Below are 13,956 nucleotides of genomic sequence, written 5' to 3'. Positions count from 1 at the left end.
AGGTTATTCATTTCTCGTTCATAATAAGAACTTTTCTAAATTATTTTATTCTACTAATTGATCCCTTTTCAAAATAAAAGGTCATTCCCGTCGAATACTTAGCTTCAAACTGGATTATCAAGGCCACGAACACGTTTATTCTATTTAATTGATCTTTAGAGAATATTATTAATTAATTAAAATTGTTAAACGTAAGCTTATTGATACTGACACACAAGTTCAGGCACCTCTATAACCTTTTGTTCACCTCCTTTCTAGTTACAGCTTCCAATTAATTTCTTCATTTGACAGTAGCACCCAAAGACTAGGGTACGTGTGCTGTCGTTTGACTAGTGAAGAACTGATCTCTTGGGCAAAAGCAAAAAGCATAACAATCACCTCGCCTGCCTGCAGCAAACGACTCCGTACACAAATTCTTTTCTTTCTTCTTCCACACGCTCACCAATTCTCCATTGCAACACTTACAGTTCTTCCCTCGAAATCAGACTATGAATCTTACCGTTCACTTCTCCGTCTCTCACACCTCCTCCTCTTCTACCACCTCGCGTTTTCTACTACAGCAACCGTATCTATTTCCAGCGATTCGCTATTCCAATCCCAAATCCACGCAATCTTTATTTTGGCGCCAAAATCGCCGTATCTTGACTCTCAAAGCTCAAACATCTAACGGCGCTGTTAATGATAACGGCTTCATCCTCGAAGACGTCCCTCACTTAACAGATTTTCTTCCTGATTTACCTGTACTTATTTTTCTCTTTTTTTATATGTATTATTAATATGTTTGATCGTTGTTATAGTTAATTTTTAATTTGCTAATCTTTGCTTACTTACTTTTCTTTATTTCCAGTCTTACCCTAATCCACTGCATAAAAGTCAAGCATATGCCATTGTCAAGTACGTCAGTTACTATTCATTTAATTTATTTCACTTCAATGTATTTAAATAGACTGATTTGAGTAATTAGCCGGTAATTGAACAATGTTTTTGTTTTGGCTAGGGAAACTTTTGTTAAGCCAGAGGATGCGGTGGCTGAATCAGTGAGTATATATAAACCGCGTTTTGACTAAATTTTGACTGGCAATTCTGTTGTTATCCCCATCGTAATTGTTGTGCTGTTTCGAATCAGGTTGTTGTACAGAAAGATATTCCGAGAGGAGTTCATTTTAGGCGCGCAGGCCCGAGAGAAAAGGTAAATTTGAAGTAGAAATGCCTTTACTATAAATATGACTTCATTTTGCAAAAATGTAATGCGCATGAAATTGAATTATTGCAAGTGATTCGTAGCAAATGAAGCCACACCATAATGTTACTTTCAAATCGTGAAAAGCTAACAGACGGTGATTGTGATGATAGGTCTATTTTAAACCTGAAGAAGTTCGTGCTTGCATTGTGACTTGTGGGGGTTTATGTCCAGGGATTAACACAGTTATCCGGGAGATAGTTTGTGGACTGAATTATATGTATGGTGTCAATAATATACTTGGCATTCAGGTGAGTTTTCTTTGAATTACCTAGCTTCGTTGATACTCCCTTGGTTATTTCATTTGTTTTTATCAAGGGAGAAATTATTAATTTGGAACTTTGAAGGGAGGATATAAAGGATTCTACTCCAGAAACACATCGACATTGACTCCTAAAGGTGTGAATGATATTCATAAGCGTGGTGGAACTTTTCTTCAAACGTCTAGAGGCGGCCATGATACTCAAAAGATTGTTGATAGCATTCAGGACAGGGGGATAAATCAGGTATATATTTGTTCTTTTAATTCATTTTGTTTTTCTGGTATTTAAGTTTCTTTTTCAGGAAAATCAAGAGACAGTAGCAAAGAAAAAGATAAAACAAACTGAACTTTCATTAAGTTTTTGTGTAAACTGAACTTTCATGGATTGTAGGTGTATATTATTGGAGGTGATGGCACTCAGAAAGGAGCAGCTCTAATTTCCAAGGTGATCAAATCATCTGACTAAAAAGAATGCTTCTATTTTTAGTTAACAGCTATTAGTCATACTGCATTTTGGGAAAATGCAGCAGTTTTTATTTAATTTTCTAATTTTTTGGTTCTATTGGTGCATTTCTTTTGTTAAGGAAGTTGAGAGACGTGGTCTTCCAGTGGCAGTTGCTGGAGTCCCCAAGACAATTGATAATGATATTGCTGTAAGTTTTATCAACTCTTCCCTAATTCATGGCAAAATGTGTTGTTGTACTGCAGCTAGTAGAAGTTACAAGAAGGGCTTTAGAGGGACAATAGACTCTATGGTATCAACTTACAACAATCTATAGAATATCTCAATTTATCACAAAGAACAAGATTTAATGGTTAAAATTTCAATTATTCATGTGAACTTCATTTATCTCATGCTAATTCCGTACAGTTTCCTTTTAGTTCCAAGTTCACTATATTCAGGAATATCATGGATAGGGCGGTGAACTTCTAGAACAACTTATAGCTGGGGCAAATTGATTTGGTATGAGAATATGAGATAGGTACAATTAGTTTGAACTTGAATCATTGATGCCTTGACACTATCAAAATTTGTCTTAGACAGGATGAAGCAAGGTACTTAGCTGCTACCTGGAGTTTTGCATAATAGTTGCAATTTGAGCCTATTGCTTGTGTGAAAACTTTAATTTTCTTCAATTTATTATTGGTGAAAAAATGATAATTTTGTTGAGTAAGTTGCCAATTTGTGTTTATTCATCTAGCCTTTCTTTATGTTTCTTGGGGGCTTGACCCTTCTTTTCAAAGTGTCTTCCAGGTTCATTAGGTCAAGTCTCCCATATTTCTATATTTTTTGAGTCCTGTTAGGTATTTATTTTGAAGGCTTATTCTTATATGAAGTCCTTATACATTGCAGTGGTTTGTGTTTGCGGTTTTAGGTGATAGACAAATCTTTTGGATTTGATACTGCTGTTGAGGAAGCTCAAAGAGCAATTTATGCTGCGCATGTAGAGGTTGAAAGTGTAGAGAATGGAGTTGGAGTAGTTAAACTGATGGGTAGATACAGTGGTAGGTTATTTGATAATATCTATAAGGTTTTCTAAATTTCTATACAGATTCAAGTTCTCATGATTTTTTTTTCCTGTTGCCTTGTTTTTTTTATTTCTTCAGGTTTCATTGCTATGTTTGCAACTTTGGCAAGCAGAGATGTGGTAAGACCTTACTTCCTTTTTTTTTTGGACCAAGACCTTTCTTCCTTGTGACAAAAATCTGTTTATATATATACACTTTTGGGTGTCAATGAACTGTCAATTATTAGTACTTAGTAAATTCAAGGTGTGTAAGAGCTACTTTTGGTTAATGTACTTGGTTTTGAGATGAGTGTGAGGCTAACTTTGGCTGAATTTGAACTTTTTGGTATTTTCCGTTTCTTCGGATGATATGATGGGTCAATCATTTGCTTCTTTCTATTAGAGTCGCGAGCTTGTTGTAGTTGGTCCTAAAGGCTAAAGGGAGAACCTTGCTGCTTACTTGCTATATCCCCGCATTCTTGCACGGCTCGTAGCTTATTATAAACGTATGAGTTGATTCCTTCTTTATAACCATTTGTCTCAATATGAGCTTCCATTCTGGTTTTTGCTAGTAATTCCTCCAGATAATATCAGTAACAAAAATTATTTTTGATACGGAAACTGTGAAAAATATTTGTTTAGAGTTTTTTTGAACCCACAATGAATGTGATTTTCACAATCTCATTTTGGTAATGAGTATTTTAGTCTGCAAGAGAGTAATACCAGAGTAATAAATTTAAGTACATCTCTGTTCAATTCAGTGGATAAGGTTGTTGGTCCATTTCCCGAAGCAACCATCTTTGCATTATATTCTAGCTTCATTTCTATTTCTATCACCATTGTTGTCCAATTTCTGTCATTACTTAAACAAGTAGCAAATAGGACATGTTTCTTTGGGTATTTGATTCCTTGATGTGATTTGGACAGTGTAACCATAAGTGTCATGAACGTATTTGGGATGTGACAGGATTGTTGCTTAATTCCAGAATCTCCATTCTTTCTGGAAGGCCCAGGTGGGCTCTATGAATATATTGAGCAGCGGCTAAAAGAAAATGGCCATTTGGTCATTGTGATAGCAGAAGGAGCAGGACAGGAATATGTTGCTCAGAGCACACAAGCAACTGATGAGAGAGATGCATCAGGAAACAAGCTTCTTCTTGATGTTGGCCTGTGGTTGACCCAGAACATTAAGGTAGAAGTCAAAATGTGCTTTCTTTACTTGATTTATTATTTGCATTTTCTGCTGAACATCTCTTTCCGCAAGGTCACAAAATAGTTTATTTCTATCTAGAAGCATTTTGGCCTTGGAACCAGACATCACCTGCAGATCCTAAAATATAGATATGAGGATACAATTATATCACCCAAAATAGTCAACTGTTGCTAAAGCGTTGTCTGATAGTGGAAAAGGATTACATAATTATATTCGGCTACATCCAATGCCTATAGGTAAAGAAACATGATGAGGATGAATTAATTCTTTGTGATCGTGCTTAATGGTTTTTATTGAAAGCACAGCATGTATGCAATTATATCACTTACAAGTTACAACTGGTCATGGCTAATTTTGTTGTAGTCGAAAGATTTGGCCAGAAGTGAAAAGATCACGTGAAAGTCAAGGATTCTGTAGTATCTTGGCTGATTTTAACACATACCTGAGGGGATGTTTAAAAATATGTTGTAAATATTACACTAGGATGTACTAACGCACATTCACTACTCACTAGTCACTAGTCACACTCTTGTGTGAGAGTGTAGAGGGATGCTATTTAGAAATTAAAATGCAGAGAATATAGAACTGCTCCATGTCAGCAACATGCCCTGTGGCCTGCTAAGCTTGACCGAGCAAAAGTAAGGAAGAATGGATCAAACATGGAAATCCCATTGCAGGGTTTCAGTATAGGGTTTTTTGGACCCTGTTGCCACTAAGCAACTGCACTAGTTAGTGACTTAGCATTTTGAACTCACGCAAGGAAAGAGATTGTAGTGCTCCGCGTCTGTTATTTGAACTTTTACTACTCTCTCTGCATCTAAGCTATTTCTTATTATTACATAATTTCTCATATTGACATATTTGTATCTATAATATCGCAGGATCATTTTACGAACTTCCGCAAGATGGCTGTAAATATGAAGTATATAGGTACGTTCTGAAATACTCTCCGTCTCGAATCTCACTTTCTATAGCAACACCTTTGTCGAGTTCTACTTCTACTAAAACTTGCCCGTAAATTTTACACTATCTTTTCTATATGAACTCCAGCTCTTAAAAATCCTGTTAGTCAAATCTTTAAAGAAAAATATATTACTGAACAAGCATTTTGTTGCAGCTAAGTGGAAGTTTTGCCAAAAGAACATATATTATTCATGATATCACTGATTATTGTGAGGCCATATCATGCAGAAGTGTAGGTTGAAAAATAAGTGATACTCGGTGGGGATTTTAACAAGAACAAGAAATATATTATATATTCATGATTTCTTTTTTGATGAATATACTCATGATTTGGATGACTAGAATATGGTTAAGTTTAATATTTAATCTGTTTCTCTGCAGATCCAACATATATGATACGAGCCATTCCTAGTAATGCATCAGACAACATTTATTGCACTCTTCTTGCACAAAGTGCAGTTCATGGAGCCATGGCTGGGTATACGGGCTTCACAGTTGGACCTGTGAACAGCAGACATGCTTATATTCCCATTGCAGTAAGCACTTATCCTTAATCTGTGTCATGTCTATAAAATTCAAGGCGCAAAAATTGGATTCATGTGTATGTTTTGCCGAATGAAAATGAGTTTCCGTAATTTATGCTCTTCAATTGATATGTTTATAATAGCATGATGATGGTGTTATGCAGAGAGTGACAGAGGCAACAAATACAGTGAAGTTGACAGATAGGATGTGGGCTAGACTACTTGCATCCACAAATCAGCCTAGTTTCTTAAAATCAAATGAAATGTTGCAAGAACAAATAGATGAAAACAAAGTTGATGCGGGAAATGACAACATTAAGATTACTACTTAGATTTTGAGGATCTGAACGTGAAAGCTAAACAGGTCAGCGCCAAAATGGAGAAATTTCTCTGATCTGAATTCGAAGTTCCTGTGAAGTATATACTTTTACGTATGAGAAGTATTATTTGGCAGCCTAGCTTTATACATTTTCTGCCTAGGACATGCAGTTATAAATCATTCAATGGCTCGATGTGTTATCATTGATTCAAAATATATGGCATGTATAGAAAGTTAACTTTCATACTTGAAATGGCTCAAGTTTAGCAGTAACCCACCCTGTTGGGAAGGATGTGAGGGGCATATACTTTCTGAATCGAGTGTCTGTTGGCTGTTGCGTACCAGCTGAGATGTTCATTGGCAAGGTTTTCACGATCCGATACTCTGACTGTTGAGTTGGGAGAATTTTGATGAAACCTTCCCTTTATATTTGGATTGATTCCACTAGGCGCAGTCAAGTTTATGTGATATGCTCAATCAGTACTTGATATGTTATCCACTTATCTTTTTTTATGGTCTAAGGATCTATAAAAGATTCATCCATTTGCGACTTTTATCATTTGCAATAAAAACAAATCTCGATTTTGATATGATTTTAAAAATTCAATTTATTTGTTCATATGTACAGCATTATCATGCTCCATAACACATGCTCCTTCAATAGAATCCGTAAATGTGCATATAGTAATTGTAGGATTGACATTAATAGTTGTAGGAGCCACAAAACTTTAACGTATCCCTTGGACATCAAAATCATCTATTTGCATGACATGTATGTAAATGCTAAGGTGGTCCACCTTGAAATCCAAGAATTAGAACCTATTAACCTAACCAATAAAATAAAATTAGAATTATGAGGTCATGTGGATAAAATTGTATGACGATAGCCATAATATGTGACGTGTTTCTCGCAATAGTTGCAAGTTGATTGGACCATAATTTACAACTTGTTATTGTGCCAACTGGGGACATTGTATATGGACATGTACGGATTTTCACTAACAAATTTAGTGCAACTGGGTCGAGCAGTGGACCCTCGTTGCAACACAACTTGTTCATCCATCAATCCTAATTGTTTTGATCAAGTGGGATGGCTAAATACAACTTCTGTTATAGCTAAGTTCCCAATTCTTTTGGCTATATGCATCTAATTGTTTGGCCCTACTTTTCATGTTGCATCACCCTAACCGCTGGCTATTGGCATTGACTTTAATAACAAATGGGTTACAATTGAATTGGAATTCCCTCACGTTCAAATGAATATTTTAGAGGATCATATTTACAATTTATATTGTTTATTGTAAAATGAACGATGTAAATTAATTTGGTTAAACTATTTTTTTTTAATTTACACCGCTTATTTTGTAATGAACGATGTAGATAGTGAAAATAACAACCTCAATTTGAATCCCAATCTGTTAAAATTAGCTCAGACTCGGACTATAAAATTATTAGTAAAGGTTTATTCCGATCTACAAAGAGTTATGGGTTATTAATGGTGGCTTATTTTTATAATGACACAATAAATGCGATAGACAATAGAACTAAAAGACTTTCATTCAGCTTTAGTCTTGCAAGTTGCACATTATTGGACCATGAAGTCGACTACTGTTTCTGTTTCTATCATTGCTTTTGACCTTTTTCTATATGTGCAAGTGAAAAACAATCTCCACAATTGAAAAATTCACACCTGTTTTTAATTTGTCACATAAGATAATGAACTATCAATTTATCATGTGACATATGATAATAACAAAAAAAAATTATTGATTGATTATTACATTTATTATTATTATTATATATATCACATGATAAATAGATAGCTTATTATTTTATATGGCGAATTAAATTTATTTTAATACTTTTCTAATTGTTTAAAATGTGTAATACTTTTTTTAGAATATGGAAGAATGATATTTTTTATTTTAATAATATTTTTTTGTATAAATATTTTTTTTTATTTGAATACATTTTCTCTTTATCAATCAATATAAGAAGGTGGTTTTATCAAAATAAACTTTTTATTTTATCATTATCAAATGTTATTTTAATAATAGCATCACCCGCTTAAAACATCATATTGGAATTTTTGATTATAATCATTGAAAATAAACCTGGTACAACTAACTTTCCTATTATACCTAATTATTGGAAATATTTTGTTGGAGTGTTATAAATTTCCAACAATAAATAAATCTTTGAAACAGGTATCCCAAACACACAAACTAATAATATGAAGATGAGATACTGATGGGATTGACTAATGTGCAAAAAGAAATAACTAATAAAAACAAGGCTTATCCCCTCAAAAACCCTCACCTTTTACACCCAATTCGTTTGCACCCTCACATTGCAAAACCACTAAATATACCCAAATTACGACCTTTCACTTTCAATTGCACCCTCAAGTATTAAATTGATCTCTTTTCACTTGAAAAAATAGGTTTATTTTTGTTTTAAATAAAATATTAAGTCCTATTTTAAAATATATGCTAAAATTTAAAGTATTGATTTGAATATTTTTCAAGTGAAAAAAGATCAATTTAATGCTTAAGGGTGCAATTGAAAGTGAAAGGTCGTAATTTGGATATATTTGGTGGTTTTACAACGTGAGGGTGCAAACGAATTGGGGGTAAAAGGTGGGGGGATTTTAAGGGGATAAGCCTAAAAACAATAAGAGGTCATCCTATTAAAGACTCCGTGTCTAGCTAAAATATTCAATGCCATACATTCTTTTCTGTATAAATGGAAAATCCGAAAATTCATTTAAAAACGTATTGTAGTCATTACCATTGTTTTTAACCAACCAAAAAACGGATTTTAATTTGAAAATTTACAACTGAACCCAATAAGAAGAATCACATTCTAACTAAAGTTAATGCCAACCCATATTCCAAATCATCTCGATTGCCTTCATCACCGCCATAAGCTCAGCCATATAAGCAAAAAATACCCCAATGCTGAAAACAAAACAGCCCTTAAAATATTCCCTTGAAGTTCTGTAATTTCCTCCTGCTCCGGCAGCTTTCGAAGAACCAAAAGCGGCTCCGTCCTCATTAACTGTTAAGAAATATTATTGTAATATGTAGAGTTTGACTTTCCTTAGTTAGCCGATTTGTTAATTCCTTTGACAAAGGATTATTACCGTTTCATAGGCTAGAAATTAGCACTAATTAGTTTCCTATATTATTTTGTACAGCTCTATACATTACTTGTAAAGGCTATCGTTATCAATACAAAACTTTTCTACCACTCTCTCTTTTTTACATGGTATCAAAGCAATACCTGGTGCCTCATCATTCCTTCATATACCAGCCAATAAAATGACCACTGAAACATCATCCGAGTTCACAAAAACCCTCTCAAACACCAAAAATATAAATCCCTCCATAGATGCATCAAACCCATACTTTATTCATCCATCAGATCAACCTGGACATGTACTCGTATCATCAAAATTAAATGGTTCGAATTATTCATCATGGAGCAAGTCTGTGATTCATGCTCTCATAGCCAAAAATAAAATTGGCTTCATTGACGGATCCATCCAACAACCTTCTGAAATTGATGAACCAGCAGACTATGCTATTTGGAAACAATGCAATAGCCTAATCTTATCATGGCTAACTCATGCAGTAGAGCCAGATCTAGCTAAAGAAGTTGTTCATGCCAATTCAGCCCAACAGGTATGGGAAAATTTCAGAGATCAATTTTCACAAAAGAATGCACCAACAGTTTATAAAATAAAAAAGGCTTTAGCCTCTCTTGCACAAGGTTCCATGACAGTTTCAGCCTACTTCACTAAAATCAAGGGCTTTTGGGATGAATTGGAGACTTATCAATCGCTTCCAACCTGCAACCAGATGAAGGCACATAATGACCAGAGAGAAGAAAATCGACTAATGCAATTTCTTATGGGTCTAAACGATACTTACAACACAGTTCGTACAAATATTTTGATGATATCACCACTACCTAATGTGCGACAAGCATATTCTCTTGTTGTCCAAGATGAAGCACAACGACAGATGATCTCAGAATCAACTGAAACCTTTTCTATAGCAGCTGCAATTCAACCTCGCACACATGGCTCCTCAAATGATTTTAAAAACAAGTATTGTGACCACTGTAAGAGAGATGGCCATACAATTGAGTATTGTAGAACCCTGAAATTCCGCTGCAACTTTTGTAACAGGAAAGGTCATACAGAAGAGCGCTGCAAATACAAAGATGGTACATGGGTCTCTAATAATGGTAGATCACATAATAATCGGCAAAATCAGCAACAACATGGATATCGCAATAGTTTCTCTCCATCAGCTAATGCTGCAAATTACAATCACTCAGATGTCAATCTTTCAAACACACAAGAATCTTCTAAATCACTATTTGGTCTCTCCACAGAACAGCTTCAACAGCTTGCTCATGCCATTTCAATGGTACCTCCAAATCCTGCTTCTGGTAATGGAAATGTCTATGCAAATGCTGCAGGTCTGTGCTCTTCTTCTAGTACTTCAATTAATTCTGTTTTTTTAAAGCCTTGGATTTTGGATAGCGGAGCCACCGATCACATAATTTCAGACCCTAAAAACCTCACACAAACAAAATCCCCCTCCATGCCTGTAGTTAATCTACCAACCGGATCGTTTGCACCAATCACTTCAATGGGAACAACACAATTCAATTCAGACATAACTTTAAACAATGTCCTTTGTGTTCCTTCTTTTAACTTAAATTTGATGTCTGTAAGCAAAATTACTAATGCACTAAATTGTTGTGCCATTCTGTTTCCTTCTTTTTGTATCTTGCAGGACTTGAGCACGGGGAAGATGATTGGCTCGGGTAAACAATATAATGGTCTATATTACATGTCTCCGTTGCAAAATACACCTATATCACATCAAGTTTCTCAATTTTCAAACCTATGGCATATGCGTCTCGGACACCCATCACCAGGTCGTCTCAAACTGGTTTCTTCATTGTTACCTTTACAAAATTGGTCTCCTGATAATAATTGTACTGTTTGTCCAATGGCTAAACAAACAAGACTTCCTTTTCCTTTAAGTTCTATATCAACTTATAATGCTTTTGACTTAATACATTGTGATATTTGGGGGCCACATAAAGTTCCTACCCATTCAGGAGCACGTTTTTTTCTTACCATCGTAGATGATTTTACAAGATGCACCTGGTTATTTCTTATGCAACATAAATCTGAAACACAATAGATTTGTAAATCCTTCATTGAATTTGTCCGTACTCAGTTTCATGTTCATGTTAAGGCCATTAGAGTTGACAATGGTTCTGAATTTTTATCTATGAGAAAATTCTTTCAATCTAATGGAATTGAGTACCAACGCACTTGCATTTACAGTCCACAACAAAATGGAGTCGTCGAACGAAAACACCGTCATATACTCAATGTTGCTCGTGCATTGCTTTTTCAATCTCACTTACCTTTAGACTTTTGGGGAGAATGTGTCTTAACTGCTGTCTATCTTATCAACCGGCTTCCATCACCATTACTATCTAGTAAATCTCCTTTTGAGATGCTATATAAAAAACCACCATCACTAGATCATTTAAAGGTTTTTGGCTGCCTATGTTATGCAACTGTCGTTCATCCTCATAGCAAATTTGATTCTCGGGCCAAACGTTGTATCTTTATTGGATACCCCATGGGTCAAAAGGGCTACAAACTTTATGACATGGATGATAAGAAATTCTTTGTTAGTCGAGATGTTCGCTTTAATGAAACCATTTTTCCTTTCTCTTCCATTCAACCATTGTCTAATCCAACTTCTATAACAACTGATCATTCTGTTGATATTACACCAAATTGGATTACCAATGAACCATCTATGGAAAATAACACACTTGCACAAAATCCACAAATTGGGCCATCCAATATAAATGAATCTGCAGCCACAACAGATATGCCAACTCCTCTTGACCAATCTGACACAACTCTTCAAGTTGAACCTAATACCATCACTCCAATTCCTGTAAGAAAATCCATTCGTTCCATGCAACGTCCAATATGGCATAAAGATTATGAAATGTTTTCACAAGTCAATCATTCCACCTCGAGTTCAAGTTCTACAACAGGTACTCCTATATCTCATTTCCTTTCATTTTCTCGCATCACTCCTGCCCATCGTATTTTTCTAGCTAATATTACAGGTCATCAAGAGCCCAAATCACATGCTGAAGCTATCCTTGATCCAAATTGGAGACATGCCATGAATGTAGAGTTAGAAGCATTGCAGAAAAATAACACATGGAATCTTGTTCCATTGCCTTCGGGACAAAAGCCAATCGGTTGCAAATGGGTTTACAAAATCAAGTACAAATCTGATGGGACCATCGAACGCTACAAGGCACGCCTTGTTGCTAAAGGATATAATCAAATTGAGGGCATTGATTATCAAGAAACGTTTTCTCCAACAGCCAAACTCACTACTCTCCGCTGCCTTCTTACCGTAGCTGCTTGTCAACAATGGTTCATTCACCAACTAGATGTCCAAAATGCTTTTCTTCACGGTGATCTTCATGAAGTTGTTTATATGAAAACACCACCAGGTCTTCATCGACAGGGGGAGAACATTGTGTGTCGACTCAACAAGTCCCTTTACGGACTCAAACAAGCATCGAGAAATTGGTTCACCACTTTTTCAAATGTCATTCAAAAGGCTGGCTACAAGCAATCAAAGGCTGATTATTCTCTTTTTACAAAAACTCAAGGCAACTCCTTTACTGCGGCTCTTATTTATGTTGATGACATTCTTTTGACAGGAAATGATTTGCAAGAAATGCAAAATCTCAAAAGTTTTCTTCTCAATCACTTCCGCATCAAAGATCTTGGAAACTTAAAATATTTTCTGGGTATTGAGTTTTCTCGATCCAAGAAAGGAATATTCATGTCACAGAGGAAATATGCAATGGATATTCTACAAGATTCGGGTTTTATAGGTGCTCGGCCAGAAAAATTTCCAATGGAGCAAAATTTAAAGCTCACTCCTACTGATGGAGAGTTATTAAATGATCCAACTAAATATAGAAGATTGATTGGGAGACTAATATATCTTACTGTTACCAGACCAGACATAGTTTATTCAGTTCGAACTTTGAGCCAATTTATGCATGAACCTCGTAAACCTCATTGGGATGCTGCAATACGGGTACTCAGATACATCAAGGGTGCTCCTGGCCAAGGCTTGTTGCTGCCTTCTAATAACAACTTTGCTCTAAAGGCCTTTTGTGATTCAGATTGGGGAGGTTGTCGTGCTACGCGAAGGTCAGTAACTGGATATTGTATATTTCTTGGCAATTCTCTAATTTCATGGAAGTCTAAGAAACAAGCAAATGTTTCTAGATCGTCGGCAGAAGCTGAATACCGAGCTATGGCCAATACGTGCTTGGAACTGACTTGGTTACGACAGATACTACAAGACTTGAGAGTCCCTCATATATCTCCTGCATCATTATTTTGTGACAATCAAGCTGCATTACACATTGCAGCAAATCCTGTTTTTCATGAGCGAACAAAGCATATCGAGATAGATTGTCATATAGTGCGAGAAAAGTTTCAAGCTGGAATGATAAGTCCTGCCTATGTCCCTACACGCTTTCAGTTGGCAGATGTTTTCACAAAGGCATTAGGGAAAGATCAATTCGTATCTCTGCGTAACAAGTTGGGACTTCATGACATTCACTCTCCAACTTGAGGGGGAGTGTTAAGAAATATTATTGTAATATGTAGAGTTTGACTTTCCTTAGTTAGCTGATTTGTTAATTCCTTTGACAAAGGATTATTACCGTTTCATAGGCTAGAAATTAGCACTAATTAGTTTCCTATATTATTTTGTACAGCTCTATATATTACTTGTAAAGGCTATCGTTATCGATGCAAAACTTTTCTACCACT

The 13,956-nt window shown here is 35.4% G+C and overlaps 1 protein-coding gene across 1 annotated transcript; it reads left to right on the top strand.

The window, feature by feature from the left end:
• Positions 1 to 219: 219 nt before the first annotated feature.
• LOC126674321 (ATP-dependent 6-phosphofructokinase 4, chloroplastic-like) lies at positions 220 to 6,583 on the top strand. Its single transcript, XM_050368760.2, has 14 exons — positions 220 to 740; positions 848 to 894; positions 998 to 1,037; positions 1,127 to 1,189; positions 1,354 to 1,491; positions 1,588 to 1,746; positions 1,894 to 1,947; positions 2,087 to 2,155; positions 2,879 to 3,008; positions 3,111 to 3,151; positions 3,978 to 4,202; positions 5,105 to 5,153; positions 5,568 to 5,722; positions 5,875 to 6,583. Exons 1-14 carry the CDS (start codon positions 489 to 491, stop codon positions 6,040 to 6,042), a joined length of 1,590 nt encoding a protein of 529 aa, XP_050224717.1. The 5' UTR covers positions 220 to 488; the 3' UTR covers positions 6,043 to 6,583.
• Positions 6,584 to 13,956: the final 7,373 nt, after the last annotated feature.

Source organism: Mercurialis annua, linkage group LG3 (genome assembly GCF_937616625.2).
Source record: "Mercurialis annua linkage group LG3, ddMerAnnu1.2, whole genome shotgun sequence".
In the NCBI taxonomy this organism is placed as follows: domain Eukaryota; kingdom Viridiplantae; phylum Streptophyta; class Magnoliopsida; order Malpighiales; family Euphorbiaceae; genus Mercurialis; species Mercurialis annua.
The sequence above is the reverse complement of the archived record's forward strand: the minus strand, read 5'-3'. Positions and strand labels throughout refer to the sequence as shown.